Source organism: Sitophilus oryzae, unplaced genomic scaffold, assembly GCF_002938485.1.
Source record: "Sitophilus oryzae breed Bouriz unplaced genomic scaffold, Soryzae_2.0 scaffold_1712_pilon_pilon, whole genome shotgun sequence".
NCBI lineage: Eukaryota > Metazoa > Arthropoda > Insecta > Coleoptera > Curculionidae > Sitophilus > Sitophilus oryzae.
Window position 1 is genome coordinate 99,482 of NW_022146405.1, and position 21,072 is coordinate 120,553.

Consider the following 21,072-nt stretch of genomic DNA (forward strand, 5'->3'; position numbering starts at 1 on the left):
TAATTTTGGCGTAATTAAAATTTATTCTGTGCCCTGTGTCCCATGAATGCTGACAAATCTTAGATTTGTGAAAATCTCCCTTTCTTAAATAATAATCTTTATGTTCTTTAATTCGAACATTTAAGGGTCTAGATGGTTAACCAATGTAAAATTTATCGCTGTTAAAGAACATAACATACGTAAAAATTTAAAATAGTTATACAGGAAGTTTGGGACTTTTTGATTTTACTCTATTAAGTAATTATTTGGTAATTATTGTTAATTTTGAAGTTTAGCTTGATATAATGTCATTTTAACAGAACGTCAACGGTTTTTGTATACGTATCTGTTTAAAAATACTAAAGTGTCCTGGAATAGTGGCATCTAAATATTTTAAATAGTTTCTTTTCGTTATTCTTTGTATTTTTGCTTTCGATGACGGAAAGAACTACTACCGAAACAGTAAGCATTTTTTTTGTTCGTTAAACAAATTTGTTAGTCTGTAACAGAGTTTACAAAAAAATAACTATTTTATTTTGTAGATTTTCTTGCAGTGGCGAAATACCCATATAGGACTTTTTGGGGTGAATTATAATATTCTAATGAAGTGTCTAATGAAAAATCACTTATAACCATTTATCATCAATTAAATTCAAGTCAACTAGTCTATAACTCCAAGAATATGTTAATACAGCATTAGTTTCAGACGCTTGAAGCAATAATTCATGGCAAATGATTCTGAATTCCTGTCTCTTTAAAATATCTCAGTTGAATACAAAGCAGGACATTCAAAAATTAAAAATCTTAGCAGAAACAACCTTTACAGAAACTTTAATTTTCTATCAAATCTATAGTGTTATCCTTTCTGTTTCAGGGCGCATCAGTGGGTGTCATCGTAGGACATATTATTATTCTGTGGATAACCTTCGGCGGACTCACAGTTGACAAGCCTCCAGCAGCTGTTCTCCCACTCAATACTGATGGTTGCTCAAACAGTTCGTTCAATGACAATATTTTGAAACCAGAACACAGAGTGCCTGTATGGACACCAACTACTACTCAGTCACCTCGTTACACTATTTATAATGATTCTTTAGCACCATTAAATACTACCAGGGCTGAAACTATGTAAGTACTAACACCTAAAACCTTGTAGTAACAGAAAACAATTTTAAATCATAAATTCATAGGATTATATCAAATGACTTAATCACCATTAAATCTTAGTGCGATTCGAATCTCCTAAGTCTCAACATTTCTAAAACTAAAGCTTTGTCGTATAAAAACTCGCCTGCAGCTTTTTGTCGCCAAAACCACCATTGACGTCGTAAAATCTGTCAAATTCTTAGGACTTGTTGTAGACAATTCTCTAAAATGGGACATGCATATCGACGCTTTGTCGAAAAAATGAAGCTCTGCCTGTTTTGCATTAAGATCTGTTTCTAAGGAGCTTATCTTGTCAGTGGCTAGAACTGTTTATTATGCACTTGTTGAGTCGCACCTCAGATATGCCCTTCCATTCTGGTTGTGCGCCTCAATTTAACCGCATTTTCAAGCTCCAGAAGAGAGCTATTCGATATTCACTGGGACTAAACAGCAGAACTCATTGCCAGGACTTTTTTAAAAAATTAAAAATATTAACTCTTCCTTCCTTATTTATTTTTGAATCCGTTTGCCTAATACGTAAGCATGTATCAGTTTCTCAAGAAAGGCCATCTCACACTTATCCACCCAGGAAAGCGGAGCAAGATCTTTCTCTACCTACCCCACGCTCAGAGTTAGTTAAAAGTTCAATATTATACAACTCGAAAAAAATCACCTGCCATTTGAAATCAAATCCATAACACATTTTCTTCATTTCGCAAAGCATTGAAATCTTATTTACTAGACAAGGCTTTCTACGCCGTAAATGACTTATATTTTGATAATCGAATTTGATCTTGTAAGCACTGGTCTAATATTTGCTATTACTATATTTAATATAAACTTACTAAATATTTTTGATTCTTATTTTTATTCTTTTATTCTTTGATATTGTAAACATTTATAAATGTTTATTTTAAACAATAAGACTGATAATTAATTTGTATACTTGTTTTGTATACTTAATTGTACACTTAATTTGTATATTCTCTTTTGTTTGTTCGTTTGTTTACTTTACCTTGGTCTACAAATTGTAAAATTTTTTTGACAATAAATGCATTTATTTAATTAATCAAAGAAAGTTGAAATTCGTACATTTTTTGGTTTCGTTTATTTGAGTATAAATTCCAGAAATGTATTTGAAAAGAATCAGAAAGATAACTAGTAACTGTAATTCAAAATTCTCATAATTTTTTAAATATCAAAATATTTATTGTCTTGCGTATTTTTTTAATGTGAATAATATGCCTATATCGAGCAACAAATACACTGTTATCGGTTAAAATATAAAGCAAAACTTGGCTTAGAATGGTTCTGAAGAGTAGAAGGAAGAATGCTTGTGCATAATTTCACAGTATACGATGGTTCGATTCTAAAGCTATACCATAGTAGAAGGAAAACAGTAGTTGCACTCTCCCAAATATTTTGGGCCAGTTTTTACAATCTGTCGAATATCGGCAGATTGCAGAGCGTTTCAGTTGACTTGCGTCCGTCGACCTGCGAGGTTCGAGCGTTGCGTCCCTGCACAGAGACGGATTGACAAAAAATGAGTGCCGTGTGCTGCTATTGGTTGTAGTAATAATTCAAAAAATTGTGCTGAGTTTTTTTTGAGGGTCATTTGTGATCATGTTTGTGTTCAGGTTTTGTCAATTTTCTCATGACTGATTACTACTTAATAATTTGATATTATTTTGTGACGACTTTTTCTGTCATCACTCAAACAGAAAGAAAAATGTATCCGTTGCTCAGGGTTAGAGGAGAGCTGGGTTCGTAGGTAAGGCTTGTGACCTGTGGTGACTTAATAATGTTGTTAAATAATAAAATAAAAGTAATAATGTATAGGCTGCAAAGATTCTAAAATTGATGTTAAGTATTCAAATAGTAATGGTCAAAGACAGTAAAAAGAGCGCCACTTACTTTGGGTATGAAAAGGTAAAGTAAGAAACCAGTAAGAAAATTTGATCATGAAATAGCTAAAATAAAATAATCAACAGCAATAAGGGTCTATTATGTTCATCAAGAATAAAAAGTCAGATATAACTATCCTACGTTGAACATTTATTTAAAAACGAACACAATTATCAATCAGTTTAAACCCAGTTTCAATTATCCCAATGAAATCGTTAGTTGCTTTAAGTAAACTCAAATTTAGTTAAAGTTCTCTTCAGTATACTATACTACGTAATATATAAACAGGTGAAATTTATGTAAGTACCAATACGATGATGTTTCGAAACAAATCGTGTACAATAACCTTCAAAAATGAATCCGTGTTAGCGATTCTCACATAAAAGATCATACTGAAGTAAAACGTACCGTTAAGGACAAAGCATGACTTATAATGTTAACTAAAAGGTAAATTTTGACTATAATATATGGAATAAATGACAACAATTCACAGAGATATTCAAAATATTATCTCAAAGTAAAAAAAATTTAGGGAATACCTTGTGTGTTGAACTTAGAACTTATCTGTATTTTTTTTTTAATTTATGACGTAGTGAACAGATAGGCAGGCAGTCTCCAGACTAACGGAAGTGGATGTAGACTCTTCGATAGTAGCAGGAGTCTTCGATATCAGTAGAATAAATGTAGAGTCATAAATACTGTCTCAAAAGTGGTTACTCATATGCCAATTACTTATACGTCAATTTCTTATACGCCAGTTAGGTCTGAAAATCAGCTGTACACCTTCCAAAATATAGCCAAACTATATGCTGATCCAAACCAGTAATGCACAATCAAACATTATCAAAATAAATAAAAAACGGGAATAATGTGATCTTATTCCAGGAAAAGGCCAAAAAAAACACGAACTAGGCTCTGAACAGTATATTCTACAGGATTTCAAATCTCCACTTTTGGATACCCGTGCCTTTACTGTTAGGAAAAGTGTTTCAGAAAGCCCTTTTTCTCTGAGATTCGTCGGACGCTGAACCACGCGTCTTTTTCTGATCTCCTTCTCTCGGAAAAAAACCTCCTTCCTCCTTTTCGCAAAACGGAAGTCTTCCAATTGACAGGTCATATGACCAAAGGCAATTAAGTGAACTCTATCGTCTATACTGAATGAAATTTGTTTTTATGGAAAGGAACCGCTACCTGTACTGAATGAAGTTTAACATCTAGCGAATAGATGGCGCCAGCAATATTAAAATTTGGAATTTTATAAAAAGAAAAATAAAACGCTACAATTTTCATTTAAACCTCAATTTTTTAACGATCTTACATTTGCCAACCATCCCTTGCTTGCTGTTTAACGAACTGCACCATCATTGAACAAAAAAATGCTAGTACCGAATTTTGGCCCAGAAATATGAGGATTTTTCTGCGCAATGTTTTTTAGTTTTTAGTTAAAAAACATAATTTCTTGATAATATGGTAACTAGAGTTCAGAGATTAATTCCCAGTTCTTTCGGCACCTTCGGGACTCGATAACATTAACTAAAAATGTATTCTTTTATTACGTGAGAAAGTAGTGATGCTATTTCTCATTGTTCTTGCTTCTTTTCTCTTTTGAAATTTCTGTAATGTTTATTAGCAATTATTTTTATAAGTTTATAAGTTGAAATATGTTATTTTACTATTTAGTACAATGTGTTGTTCAATGTATTAGTTATCCAATGAAAATTACCTAACCAATATATTACTACAAAACAAACACATTAATGTTAAAATTAAACTTGTTTTAATTTTTAAAAAAAGTTGTAGAAAATCTTTGAAATAAGTAATAATATAAAAATACGTCATTATATATTTTTTCCGCATTTCTTCCCATCAGAAAATTTTCAGAGACAGAAGAATTGTTACTTACACGAAATGTGAAAATATTCTGTTTTCAAGCAAATTTTTTCATGCAATCATTTTCTTTTATTTTATTTTATTGTGAACGCATATTTTCCTAAATACATCTCTGTGAAACTATGGCGAGTGCCACGACTATACTTTGCTTAGTTATAGACCACAACTATACAGCTACGTCAGTGGTCATGCGACGCGAGAACAAGGTCATATAAAGTTGCAGAAAAAGAACAAAGGATTTGACAAGGAGTAAAGCTACTAGTTTCCTTATACTATGGTTATACTGCCTTGTTAGGGAAAAAACGCCTTAACTAGAAGTGAGATTCAAGTGCGTAATTAAAAATTATAAAGGTATTTCCAACTAAATAAAAATAACTTGCTTCTCTTGCTTTATTTTCGGAATTATAATGAAATATAGTTTCACCTCAAAGGTAAATCCGACAGTTATATATAAAAAGTGCTTTATTTACAAATATTAACACAGAAGAACTTTTTTAACTCGTAAGATTTTCCGATGACACTGTAGTATAGGCGATAGATTTAAAATAAAGAATAAACAGAATAAATAAAATTAACACAATAAAAAAATTCTTAATAATTTTCTCTAAAATTTAATGAACTCATATACATTAGTAGTTGTAACTAGTAATAGTTAACCCACAAAATTCTAAAAGTTACTGGTTTGTGGAAGTATGCTTTGGAATTAAATAAGACAATAGAAAATTTCATTAATGACTTATATTTAATTAACAATTATAAACAATCAATGTAATTGGCTGTGACAGTCTCGATTATATGAGATTAGATATGCAACTGGAATACTTAAGTGTTTCTGCTTCGGTTGGTTGGGAGAAAGGCCTCACCCTCTTCGCTGCACTCGTCCGCTGGTGGGTAGCGTGATTGTTCAGCTAACGTTGGAGAGCTTGTGAGACTCCACCAGTCTCAGTGCGGGAGCTACTTATGGGGAGGGTCAATTCTCGTATCTTCCTAGAAGATAACAAACAGCAGTATTCTACTCGACACAATTGATAAGTACCCAGTTTTGTGGTGGTGTTCTAAATTACCAATTGAACTGTCTGTTGGTTGCCAATGAAGGTACAATAAAAATAACTTATGATTAAACAACATATTAGTGATTCAAATAAACAATAATCAATATCTAAATCCAACTACTAATTATTATAATAAAATTTATAATTAAAATTTAAAAAAGAAAATAGGCAATGACAGTTTAAATTAAGTTATAATTGAAAAGATTGTCCAAATTATTTAAAGAATATAAAGAATATAAATATAGAATTATAAAAAAATATAAAAGAAAAATATTTTGCTCTCTCTCTCTCTCTCTAGAAAATTCCAGACCACCACAATCATTTCGGTACGACTTGAAAAAAAAATATATATTGTTACAGTAAATTATTTGATTTAATTTGTAGACACGTGTAAAAGAATAAAAAAAATGTAAGATAAAAAAACTAGAAATATATGAAAATTTAAATTAGAGCAAAAGTTAATACTAAAATGCGATATTAAAAGATAAATTAAAAAACTAGATAGAAAGATAAAGGTAAATAGAAAGATAGGATAAGATACGAAAAACGATAAATGCGGCAATTCGACAGATAAAAACTAAAAGAAAAGATATGTCACTCTTAAAGATAAGGTAAGGTAAATTTGGCAGATACGAGGTAAAGATGCGTTCCCTAGAGTGACCCAAAAACAACAAAAAACCAAAATCTATCTGTCGAATGGCCTGCCAATAGACACCACCACTACAGGGTCCAGATAAAACAAGAGTTGCCTTCTGGCAAGCAAGGATTCGTTAAAGGTGACATAAGTCGTATAATATAAATATTACAAAAAATCCTTACTTACCAGAGTCCCTCCTGCTTCGTCTCCGAGAGTACTCCTGCAGTGATTGATTCTATTCATGGCCCCTGAGATTGCTAAATCGAACACCTCTGCGGGTTCCTGTTCGACAGCTTGCGTCTCAGTACATAAATAAGAAAGATAAAAATAATTAGTACTAAATAAAAGTTAAAGCTATTAGAAAAAATTTTACAAAACTACCATACTAGTGCTACTAAGATAAGAAGATAAAGAAATGATGATAAAAAAATGAACTGTGAGATAAAAAGATAAAATAGAAAAAGGAATTTAAAGTTACAAGTTAATTAAATAATTAAATCATATTAGATAGTAAGAAATGTTTAAAAAAATAAAACTAATAAATAATTTCCAAGTCGTACCTCGTGCCGGTGTCTGGAAAAAAAACTAGGTGTTTAAGCAAAGAAGATCGAGATGAGAGAGAGTGATTTTCGGCAAAACAAAAAAAAGTCCCTTTATAGAATTCTCCCATTCATTTAGACATGCGTTAAGTACCAAATGTCAATATAAAAAATTTATAATTAATAATAAAAATAATACATACGATAAAATTTCCTACATACCTTCAAAAAAATGTGTGTAACAATTGCATCTTAATTATTTAACACTAAACAAAATATTAATAATAAACCTTCGTTTTCATTAAAAATAAACAAATTATAATTGGTAACCCATAGCAACCAGAAAACATATAAAATATTTAAACAATTTAAACTAACAACCATCGCTAGTGATGTGTACCACTATCGAGGTTCCGCAAAAAATCGATAATATATAAAAAAACGGATAAACGATATAAAAGGAAAAATGTAACGAAAATATTTTCGTTACAAAGTACTATTAAATTTTTTGTGAAGTGAAACTTTTTTACGCGCTAATATGTCATAATATTTAATACGAAAAACTAATTAAAATCATATTTTGCAAAAATATAATATAAAAGGAAACTTTTTCAACAACTGTAATCTCTCTCAGCCTAAAAGCGAAATTAATATAAATTTTATCTCTACGCTTTTCTTTCTGTCGTTAGTCCTCGGCAAAAATGTAATTAATCATACCTTAAGGGTTGTTCTTGCAGTCCTTGTGGACAATAAATAACAACGCACGTGTAAGTCGTTGAAACTTTTTCGTTTGACTTTTTCTTGCCTAGGAGAACCTGTGGCTCTTACTGCTGGTTTTTTCGAGTTTTAAACTTTAAGAAATATACTAGGATATTGAGTATTAGTGATAGTTTTTTATTGAAAATAATCCCGAGCTAAATTTTATTATTTATGAAATTGATAAAATTCATTTTAAATAAGATATTTCGAATTAAAAACCTAATTTTTAAATATCTTGTCGAAATAAATTTTCTTCTGTTGGAGGTTTTAATAATATAAATGAATAGATTTTTTGCACACTCTATATGATTTCTCTATTTCATTATTAGGTAGTATAGTTCAACCCCAGAAACACGCCTATGAGGTTTTTTGCGAAAAAAAAATTTTGAAAATTCGAAATTTTTTGAATATTTTTTTTTAGTTTTTAGTTAAAAAATATAATTTCTTGATAATATGGCAACATAGGTATTAGATTAAATTTACAAAAAAGAAAATCCAGAAAAGATCCAGTGATCCTCAAAATTTTAGCAAACAATATTTTTTTTCGGAAATTTTCAAAGTAAAATAACTCCGTAATTTTTGACTTATTTGAAAAACGATAAAGAGAAAATATGTTTCTTTTATCGAGATTTACCACATCTTAAAATACTTGCACTTATTTCTGGGACATCCTGTATAATAATTTTTTGGTAACATCCACCACTATAACTTTTTATTTTTTCAAATAAAAAAACAAGATTTTCTATGTTAGTATATGACATAAATTAGGATTTATTGACATATATATTCAATTGTTTTCGGTCACTTCCTGTTTTACCGGCAATGACTACAATTTTAGATTTTTAAATAGAAACTTTGGTATTCTTTAGTTTATTCGATAGAAAATGACACTCTAAATAGAATAACATATCACATGTCAACTTTTAACATTTTGGTTTAAAAAAAATAGTATTTGAAATTTCAACTTGGCCAAGGCTGGGTTAAAAACAATAATTTTTAATCAAGGAGCCTTTGAAAAATTGATTTGACAGTCTAATGTTATTCGTGTCTTGTCCTAGTCGGTTAAAAGATACCCAGATCATATTTTTAGTCGTCTCCGAATTCCTTCAATTGGAACAAGGATAGCTCATTAGCATATTTGGAAAAATCATTTTTTTACGAATAATTTGATACCACTCACAGTGTTGTTTTAATATGTAAAATGTGAACGTGTGTATGGATTAATTTTAATTGTATTCGTATGAGCGAAACACGTGTCACTGTTTAACATTATACAGGGTGAGTTTCCTACGATGTTCTCTATGGGTATCTCGGAAACTACTGGAGATAGAGAGTCGGTTAAATGGGGAAAGAATTGCAGTTTTGTGGGGTCATAAATATGCGCCTTTCAGATTTTTTAAAAAGTTCATGGCTTATTAGATATTTAGAAAAAAACAAATTTCGGCTATTTTAAAAATTGTCCCTAATTCCATTATATGCTATTTTAGACAAAAAGTTTTCAGATAAAAGTTGTAGATAATCACATCCTTAATGAGATTGTGTCCTCCGTTTTTTTCTAAAGCCTGTCATTTTTGACATTTGACACAAACATATGTTTTTTTTTAATGGAAACCATAGTTGGCCATGACTTTATAAAAAGTGCAATTTTTTAAGCTTTTCAGCGATATAAGCTATAATATGTTTTCTTCGAAAAATTATCGAGTTATAGCCAATTCTTATCATTTTTAAATAATTTCACTTAGTTAGCCATGGAAACAATGGTCTTTGCTCTTATAAATGTGAAGCTGCCACATCCAAACTTTGTAAATTAAAATAAACAAAAATTGTAAATATGAATTTTTCAAATGAAGAAAAGTGTGTAAGATTATTGGTTCAACTTTTCTTGACCATACATTTTCGAGGATACGTTGACCGGTGAATGTTGTGTTTTTTAGAGAACGATTTTCAAGACTTGTTAGAAAAGTTAAATTTAGTTATAGCCAATTCTTATTTCTCTTGACTAATTTCACTTAGATTGCATGGCATTCTTATTCTTTTGTGATTTATAACTTATAAAAAGTCAGAATATATTACTAAACGGTTCTTTAGTTATTTAGTTCATTACACAAACTAAAACTTAAAAAAATAATATCGCTGCAGTCGAGTCACTGCATACACTTTAAGTTATTTTAGAAAATGTTCAAAAATTCCATTGTTTTGAGTTACATCTTTTTAAAACTGAATTATTACCTATTCTCACAAAAGGACCGGTTGATTTAATTAAACTTCTCTCGTACCGCCACTTCGAGTGCCTCTCTTAATTCATAAGTTCTTTTGTAAACCTTATTTTTAACCATACCCCATAAAAAAATCTAAAATGGATAGGTCAGGTTAATCTAAAATGGACGAGGCCCATGCAATTAGTCCACCTCTTCCTATCCCTGAGTTTATATTATTATGATATCAATAATTTTTAACATTTCTTTCATTATGCGGGGGGGCATAATGAAAGTCATTTTGGAAACACTCTATTGATGCGCGAATATCTACACGCTTTTCTTCATTTGAGAAATTCGTATTTATAATTTTTGTTTATTTTAATTTAAAAAGTTTGAATGTGACAGCTTCACATTTCTGAGAGTAACGGCGATGGAACTTGTTTCCATGGCTAACTAAATGAAATTGTTTAAAATGATAAGAATTGGCTATAATTCAGTAATTTTTCGAAGAAAACATATTATAGCTTATATCGCTAAAAACTTAAAAAATGCCGCTTTTTATGAAGTCATGGCCAACTATGGTTTCCATTTAAAAAAACATATGTTTGTGTGATATGTCAAAAATGACAGGCTTTAGAAAAAAACAGAGGAGACGATCTCATTAAGGATGTGAATATCTACAACTTTTATCTGAAAACTTTTTGTCTAAAATAGCTTATAATGGAATTAGGGACACTTTTTAAAATAGCTGAAATTTGTTTTTTTCAAAATATCTAGTAAGCCATGAACTTTTTCATAAATCTGAAAGGCGCATATTTGTGACCCCACAAAACTGCAATTCTTTCCCCATTTAACCGACTCTCTATCTCCAGTAGTTTCCAAGATACCCATAGAGAACATCGTAGGAAACTCACTCTGTATAAACGTTGAGACCGAGACTTTGAGTCTTTTTTCTACTTCTTTTTTAATTTAAACCAGGTCTCTTTGAGAAGAATGGACGCCTTCTTTATATTTCTTTGAAGAATGTTTCCTTTTTGAAAAATGAAATAAATGATTCATCGCTAGTAGCTCGGATACCAAATTATTTAAAACAAATTCTTTCTGACACTCACACGGCGATAAATAACAGTTTCTTGGGACTTCTTTTTTTGTTTCACTTGTGACAATTTCAGTTCTTTGATAATATATGGCAAGCAAATTATGAAAGCAAAGTGTATGAGAATGCAACATTTGGATAGTTACGATATACCTTTATTTGCAATTAAATACGTATACTCTGTGGCACTAAAAATGTTATTTTTTATTTATTTATTTTTCTTTTATGTAGTTTTTTTTTCTTTCAACAAAAATACTGTTGCTGTGCTACCTAACAAATAGTTTTATTTAAACTAACAAAAAAGATCTAGTTTAGTATTCTAATTTTCTTGTATTAATTTTTAATGCAGACTTGATAAACCGTCATTTTTTTAATCACTGTAAGAAGAGCCATTTAAAAAGAACCCTCTCATTTGCAAGAAAAAAATATTAAAATTTTGACCGAGAAAATTAATTCCAGATATTTAACGCCCATTAATGTTAATGCTATCCGACGTAAGCATCGACCATAAAACAACATTGGAGAACATAGGGGACAGTCATAAATATGCGATAGGCCCACTCTCCGCTTAATAAACATGATCTGAGATCGAGTTTAATAATTTAATACACCCCTATCACATTTCACCTAGAGTGACTATGATTTCACCCTCTAACCACCGCCATCTCTTGTTTCAGGGATCCACTCACCGCGCTGTATTCGATCACCTACATGTACTACGCCTGCATCGGCTGCTTCTTTACAGTTTTCATCGGCTGGGCAGTGTCCTATTTTACCGGCAGCGAAAGCGATCTATACGACGAGGAATTGATTCATCCTTGGGCCCGAAAGATGGCTGACTTTTTCCCTGGAAAGAAACGAAGATATGCCAGCAAAACTTTCGAAAAAACTTCGAAGAAAGTGAAGAGGAACGATTCTAGTGTACTGAGCGTGAGTCCTAGTACTAGCTCAATCCAGAACCAGACTCCAACAAAACAAGAACTAGAACAAACAGAGAATCTCAAGAATAACGGTGCAGTAAATGAGGGATACTCTCATGATATGCCCATGGAGGAAGTAAACGGTACATACAGGACAAAGTTGTGATTTGAGCTAGAGTTATTGGGGTACTTCTAGGAAGAGAATCTTTTTTAAGACTTTCTTCCAGAGATAAAATGAAGATTACCCTCTGCGTGTTTGCCCCTAAAAATGTCTGTGATCTCTAGCTGTAGTACGATTACTTAAAAAACACAAAAAGACCTACTAGTTATTTTTTTATCTCATTGATATTAATTTCTTACTTATTAGCCCTCTATTTTTGTTACTTATTATCTTTTATGTATTAAATTTAGTAGTGTTATATTACTGCTTTCTAATTTATTTATTAAGATTAAATGAAGTATTATAGGTACTTAAATCAATTTTAGCCTAGAGCTTAAAGAAGATTATTTTTATGAGTTATATCTAGATAGTTATTTAAATGAATTTATTTTAAACCAAGTACTACGTGTATTAATTTTAAATGTGTTTTAAATTAATTTAATAGAGTATTAGAAGTATCGATATGATTAAAGAAAATTTAATGCATGCATTAAACAATTTCGTATTAAGAACATTATAAATTTGTAGGATCCATTTACATTAAATGCATTATCATTCAAAACATGATACAGTGTATTTAATAAAAAAATTTTTTGTACAAGGAGTCTTTTATTTATCCTGTCTTTCTCTTCATTTTACTTTTACTTAGTACCTAGAGGTTAACTAGAAAGTATCTTTGATACATGTTATTTTCCAATAAGTAGTTTTAAATGTTATGAAAGATTTTTTAATATTTTTTACAAACTTTGTTGATTTAGATTTTCTTGGTTCATTGTAAAACAAAGTGTAATATTATTATTATTGACATAAAGGCGAAGGAAAATTTAAAATCAGTGGAACAACAATGGAAAATAATAATATTATAACACTGAATCACAGAAAAAATCAAAGAATATAGAATCAATAATGATTAAACCCTTATTAAAACTTTATTATAATATGATGCGTACAGTGAATGATGTTCTTTTAAATTTCTATTTAAAGTTAGTTCATACTTTTGTTGACAAATTGGCGAATGTTATTTTTAACTTAGTAGAAAATAGGTATACAGTTAAATTTAACTATACATGTTTAAACTATACATGTTAAAAAATACTTGTGTTGTCTATACACAGTTATTCACCACAAACGACACAGAGTATTGTAGCTAAACGATTAGATTTTTATAAATTGTAAGGTTTGGATTCGTTGAAGGACTATTACAGCTACAATTTAAAAATATTTTTACAGGATAGAGAGTGTCCCTAATAAATAAAAAATATGAAAGTTGCATTTTTTAATAAAACACCCTGTATATTATTACATTTTTAGTTTCTACGATTAAAATAAAGATAAATTTGATTAAAGTTTATCGCGTTATAATCTTACCGTTTTTGAAATATTTACTTTTTGTCAAAATACAGTAACTATTTTAATGCTTAATTTCTTTAGGCGCATTTAAGTTTTCAAAACCTAATATTGTACTGAGGTTTTTCTATTACTAAATTTTGTGGTGCAATAATAAAAATTATACTACCTATATACTAATATTGTCAATATAGTTCGCATATTTCATTGAATTTTTTTTTTTAAATATTTGTTAAAAAAGACCAATAATATGATCCCAGTATTCAAACTACAATTGACTGTTTGCATTAAAAATAATTGGTCCAAATACTAAAAAACTCCATTTAGTATGTTTATCAGATAGTTTAGTAAAAAGTAACACATTATAAATTTTATTTCATTTTTTGACGAATGCTTATATTTATAACAACAGAGAAGTTAATTTTCATAGCTTATTATTATATTTATTTCTGATTCAAATCCCACATTTATCTAGAATAATATAATTTATCAATTAAAACAATTAAGTATGTAATTAATTAATATTTGAGCGGACATAATGGTGGTATATTTAATTGGTATGCTTTTTTACAAAGATTTAAATATTTTTTTTGTAAACAAATGCGCTTTGCATTTTCAAAATAAATACGCATTTTCTACGAAAACTTGAAGAGATAAGTAAAAAATGGTATAATACAATTTGATAAGACAATTAAATTGTACATCTGATTGCTATACAATATATAGGGTGTTCCATTTAAATTAAACAAGTTATTGCCGTTTAAAGCTAGTAATTATTTAATATAAATTTTTACACTTTGTGTAAGGTAGTATTATTTTTATTATTGCAACACAAAGATCTAATCAACAAATAAACTTTAGTAAAAATTTAGTTTTAAAACCTTTGATACCCTTGGAGAAATAAAGCCTTAAATATTTTACTGCAATTTCACAAAATTGAAAATATCTCAAAAACGATAAGGTTTAAGTGTGATAAACCTAATCAAATCTACCTTTATTTCAATCGTAAAATCTGAAAATAAAATAATATACAGGGTGTTTGATTTAAAAAAACACAACTATAATATTTTTTATTTATTTGGGACACTCCATAGTCCTTAAACGAACCCAAAGCTTAGAATTTGTAAAAATCTAATCGTTTAGCTACAATACTCCGTGTCGTATGTAGTGAACAACCCTGTATATATCAGGTGGCCACAACAAATATGAAAAGGTCCCAGTGAAATAAGCCTTTATAACTTTTTAAACGTAGAATCAATCTAGAGTTTTATTTCTGTTTAATGAAAATAATAATATAATAAAATTTGTTTTTTCAAAAAAAAACATAATTTGTTTTCTACTGAAAATAATTCCAAAATAAATTGCAATCTGGCAACTTCAACGATGTGCACATGCGTGGTATCTATGACTATTTGCAGCACATAATCCTTTCAAGCTCAACAAATTAGGCAAAGAAAATAAAGTCCTCCTACTCTGGGTGCCTGCTCACCAAGGGATAGAAGGCAATGAAAAAGCAAAGAATCTAGCTAGGAAAGGAGCGAACACTCCACTAACTGGACCAGAACCGTTCTGTTTTCCAAACGGGAACCAACTGAAAGCGGAACTGAAGAATCTGGAAGACTCCATCCGTAACTTGGAATGGGTATCCTCCAACGGCCTAAGACACTCGAAAAAGTTCCTCAGAACTTACGACCGAGAAAAATCAAAGGTTTTCCTTGATCTAAGTAAATCCAATCTTCGGATTGTCCACGGGGTTTCTAACAGGACACTGTCTCCTCAACAAACACCTCAGTAGCCTGAAGCTGAGAAACAACGGCGAATGCAGATTCTGTGGGGAAAATGGGGAAACACCAGAACACGGCTGATGTCGAGGATGGAGAGTTGGCCTCTGTGGAGCCGTCTCAGATACTGGCTCGTTATAACTCAAGAAAGGGGAACACACAAAATAGATCTGTAAGGTCGCGGTGATTAACTCCCCTCCTAAACATTCTACATTCATCAAGACATTTCTAGTGTGAAAAGGACAAAAAAAGTTTACGTCAACTTTATTTTCGAAGGGGAAATAAGATGCGACTATTTTTGAAGCCCCTAATTCGGGGGTGGCATTCACCCTTAAAATCTTAAATGTAATGCGGGGTTGTGTAGCACATCATTTGAAAGGTTATTAAAGCCTCTTTTCAGCGCCGTCTCATTTTTGGAGTTTTTGTCACATTTGGTGGAATCGGCCTGAAAAAGAAACTTTTCGTAAATTGATGATGCTTTGATATTTGATTAATTGTACAGGAATCGAAATGGGGTCTAAAATAAGAAATTTAGATTAAATCAACAAGATTTTGCTTAATGAATAATACACAAAAGTATGTTGAAAAGAAGACGTGTACTAGCCGATAAGAAACAAAAATGTAAACAAGTTTTTGGTAGGTAAAAAATTGTTTTTATTAATATCTTCTTTTGAGGCAGTACTGCTAAATTTTTTTCATCTTATCATTCAGCTTGGAAGTATTCTTAATATTTTGTACGGCTTACTATTCTTAGTATTATCGTAAGAGTATTTAGTATGATTGTGAATTGACATGATGGTTTATTCTACTGCAGATAAAGTTAAGATAATTAAAACTTTCTTTAGTCATGACGAATATGGCAATAGAACGGCAGTTATTTAATGACCGACATCCAAATAAACTTGTCAATAGAAAGTACGTGCTGGAATTAGTAGCAAAATTTAGAGAAACTGGAAGTGTTCTTACAAAGAAGTGAGAAATTCCACCTGGTGTAGTTGAGGCAATGAGGCAATGCAAATAGTACCGCATGATCAAAAAAAAAAACGGAGTCCAGTTGGCTATGAAATTAAAATCGCTGTCATTTTATATGTAAAATTATATGGAAAATGTCATCGATGTTCATTTCCAAGCCAACTGGACTCCGTTTTTTTTTTCGATCATACGGTAGTTCTGGGACAAATCCATGCCGAACCAAGAAGAGTGTTAGACAACTGGCAACGAGTTTAAAGTTCCACAAATTCCATCCTTACAAACTTCATCTGGTCCAAGAATTGAACGAAGGTGATTACGACAGACGATTGCAATTCTGTGAAGAACTAAGTGAAATGTTCATTGCTACTCCACGTTTCCTTTCCAACATGTGCTTTTCGGATGAATGTACATTTTTTCTCAATGCTGCTCAATGGTGCTCAATGCGAATATTTAATCAAGTAATTGTTTCAAAGCAGGGTACTACTTTTTGTGTATTATTCCTTAAGCAAAATCTTGTTAATTTAAACTAAATTTCTTATTATAGACCCCATTTCGATTCCTGTACAATTAATCAAATATCAAAGCATCATCAATTTATGAAAAGTTTATTTTTCAGGCCGATTCCACCAAATGTGACAAAAACTCCAAAATGAGACGGCACTGAAAAGAGGCTTTAATAACCTCTCAAATGATGCTACTCGACCCCGCATTACATTTAAGATTTTAAGGGTGGATGTCATCCCCGCGTGGGGTTTGTGTTAAGCCCCGTTCTCAGAACGACGTCGTGTCGCTGGCGACACAGTTTGTCATTTCAAACAACCAATGGGAGCTGTACTAAATTTAAAATTGACAGCTGTTTGAATTTTGTACAAATCTCATTGGTCCTCTTGACGTGTCGCTGGCGACAGTCGCTGTTCTGAGAACGGGGCTTTAGGGGCTTCAAAAATAGTCGCATCTTATTTCCCCTTCGAAAATAAAGTTGATGTGTTTCACCGTTTTGTCCTTTTCACACAAGAAATGCCTTTAAATTGCCTTGTTTCGTTTGAACTGAGACAATGAGAAATCTGTATTCTGAAACTTAAAAAAGTGAACAAAAACCAAGAGTTCTAGAAACCGACAAAATTAATTTGAATAATTGAGGAGTAAACTTACTAAATGCATTTTATCCACTTTTTTAAGATTTTCATCCAAAGGCGGCATTGCAAACTACATACACAGAGTTGCCAAAACCGACGTGTTAAATACATTTTATCCCATTCGAATTAAATGGCAAAAATACCTTAGACTTTCTATGTGCTGTATGTCCATTGGCGGTAGATAAACAAACAGAAGTAATTAATATTCTAGAACGTCGTTTTTTATTTATGCCTTTTTGTGAGTTGGACTAGTCGAGATATATAGTTCTCTATCTATATCCTGGAGGGAGATTTCCGGTTGAAATCTGATTTTGTGAAGGAAATCGAATCCTTGCAGGACTTCTTGTGTACTCCCCGGCTGAAGAGTGTCGTCGTGAAGAACTGGCTGCCGTTTCGTGAAGCATTTCCTGTGGGTGAATAGCAGGTCTTCCTAGAGAAGGATTAAGGCTTCCGAAACACATTTGGTTAGAGACGTGGTTGGATTTTGTTGATTTGTATGGACCACCGACCAATTTCCGTAAGGGATTAAATAGCCAAATTTTCCGACCGATATTCCGATTCCACGTGCCCAAGAAGTCCCCGACAGTTCCAAGAGCAAGAAGACCGTTCCAGACCGTATAGCACAGAACAGTCCAGAATTCCATCCGTTCCTGTTGCCCGTGTGTAGAGTTACCCGTTGGACATCATAAACCCTCGTTGAGGGTTTTTTTATGTTCACCTCTTGAAGTCCTACACCTGGCCGGCATCCGTACGTCTGCTGAAATCCGTGGGCTCCAGTGACAGTACACCGAGCTGCTGTGCACCGCCGTAGCCACCCTGTAGCTATACACCGTAGATCAGCCGGAGGAACTTCCGAGTTGTTTCAAGATTGTAAATCGATTAGAGTAAGACTGTTTAGATTTAGTTTGATATTTGTAATCTACCCAGGATTTTGTACTTAGTTTAAGTAAGGGGGATTATGACGTCATACTTTTAGTTTTATTGATTTAAATTTCATTTCACTTTACATCTATTTTCATTTACCTTCAATTACATTTCATTCATTTCTTTTCTTTATATAATAACTTTTTATATATCCTATTTAACTTTTTAATATTTCAATATATTGCTTAAATATTTTTAGTAGTATTATTTACAGTCTAGTCTCATAGTTAAGTTAGAGTCACTTAAGTAAAAATAGTTATAGAATATTTGAAGTTCATGGTAGTTGCACTCAACAGTTCGAGGTTAGTGTTGAAGTCTACTTAATAGTTACATCTTTATTGCCGAGTTCATAGAGTATAATCTCGTGGCGCCCTTTTATTAATATCTTTGAACCCCGACCACCCGGCTGTTACAATTAAAAAGCTAGTGGCCTCTATGCAACTCATTCAGATTAAGTAAACTTTGTGTTTTATTGAACTTCGAATAAGAAAGGGCGTGGCAGTGTGTTGTGTGCTGTGGACATACTTGTGTACTGTTTGTCTGTAAATTAATAAATTCTGGTAATTTAAAAAAAAAACAAATATTTAATACTTTACTATCAGAATATAAACGAAAATAAAATAAAAAAGGCATTGCCCTGGCCCGGATTCGAACTCTGAATCATCGGTTCGTGGTCGGAAACTCTACGCACTGCACTATGGAGGCATGCTCGATTTATATATTCAATACTAGAATTTAAAGGACTAATAAAAATATATGATCTTCTTTCAATGCGCAGTAGGGAACGCAACGTTTACCGGCAGCCAGACGGGCCGCATGCTGTTCTAGAGAGCATAGTAAAAGATTATCAAAGAGCCAGACGTCTTAAAATACTTGTTTTTCCGACGTTGCTAGCTCTCGTACTACTAGTTTATACAGTTTCGGTAAGTTTCTTGCAAAAAACTTGACAGTATTTCCTTGTTTATCAAAATTCGAAAAAATGGACAAAATGCATCTAGAAAGTCTGCTCCTCAATTATACAGGGTCCGGCAATAGTGCGTCGGGCATCTGTAGCTCCTAGAATAAAAAACTTGGGAATTTTGTTTAACTGCAAACCTAAAGTATGTACTAGGATGTATTTCAGGAAAATATTTTAACTTCTATAGGGTGGCTCAAAAGTGTGAGTGGATCGGGATGACTTTTTTTAAATGGAACACCCTGTATATTATTGCATTTTTGGCTTCCTTTCAGATCACTTTACATAATCCTAAGACATGAATAAATATATTTCAATAATTTCAGAGATATTAATAAATAAATAAAAATTATATATTTTTCAGCCTTTCTTAAAAAAATGATTAATAATAACAAGAACTGTTCTGAAATCAAAACTATATTAGATATTTACTTTAGATGGTCTGTACTTACTTTGCTATAAATATGGAAATCGTAAATCATACAGGATGTTCAAAATTCTACGCCAAACTTTCTAAAATGTAAAATAATTTTTCTTTGGTTTTTTAAATGGAACACCCTGTATATTGTTTTTTCAATAGATGGAGAATTAAAAAATGAACATTTCTTGCATTTAGAGTATTTCAAAATTTTTAACGGTTTCGCAGATATTCCCGGTTTTTGTATTTCATATGGCATTTTCCACAGTAAATTTTTTATCAAAGCCACCCAATGATTTTTCTCTCGTATTTTACCATTGAAAGCGCCATATGAAATAATACTGCGTGTATCCGGAAAACTACTAAAAATTTTGAAATACTTTAAATACAAAAAATGTTCATTTTTTAATTCTCCACCAAATAAAAAAATAATATACAGGGTGTTCCATTTAAAAAAACGGGCCGCATGCTGTTCTAGAGAGCATAGTAAAAGATTATCAAAGAGCCAGACGTCTTAAAATACTTGTTTTTCCGACGTTGCTAGCTCTCGTACTACTAGTTTATACAGTTTCGGTAAGTTTCTTGCAAAAAACTTGACAGTATTTCCTTGTTTATCAAAATTCGAAAAAATGGACAAAATGCATCTAGAAAGTCTGCTCCTCAATTATACAGGGTCCGGCAATAGTGCGTCGGGCATCTGTAGCTCCTAGAATAAAAAACTTGGGAATTTTGTTTAACTGCAAACCTAAAGTATGTACTAGGATGTATTTAAGGAACATATTTTAACTTCTATAGGGTGGCTCAAAAAAGTGTGAGTGGATCGGGATGACTTTTTTTAAATGGAACACCCTGTATATTATTGCATTTTTGGCTTCCTTTCAGATCACTTTACATAATCCTAAGACATGAATAAATATATTCCGATAATTTCAGAGATATTAATAAATAAATAAAAATGATATATTTTTCAACCTTTCTTAAAAAAATTATTCATAATAACAAGAACTGTTCTGAAATCAAAACTATATTAGATATTTACTTTAGATGGTCTGTACTTACTTTGCTATAAATATGGAAATCGTAAATCATACAGGATGTTCAAAATTCTACGTCAAACTTTCTAAAATGTAAAATAATTTTTCTTTGGTTTTTTAAATGGAACAACCTGTAAATTACTTTTTCAGTAGATGGAGAATTAAAAAATGAACATTTTTTGCATTTAGAGTATTTCAAAATTTTTAACGGTTTCGCAGATATT

At 31.3% G+C, this 21,072-nt stretch overlaps 1 protein-coding gene across 1 annotated transcript in view; it reads left to right on the plus strand.

Moving 5' to 3' along the window:
* LOC115881289 (sodium-coupled monocarboxylate transporter 1) overlaps window positions 1–12,879 on the plus strand; it is a gene marked incomplete at its 5' end in the record, with an annotated part of 104,824 nt that extends 91,945 nt beyond the window's left edge. The window contains 2 exon segments of the mRNA XM_030898714.1: window positions 854–1,107; window positions 11,879–12,879. Coding sequence (XP_030754574.1) covers window positions 854–1,107; window positions 11,879–12,287 — 663 coding nt within the window. The 3' untranslated portion in view covers window positions 12,288–12,879.
* Window positions 12,880–21,072: the final 8,193 nt, after the last annotated feature.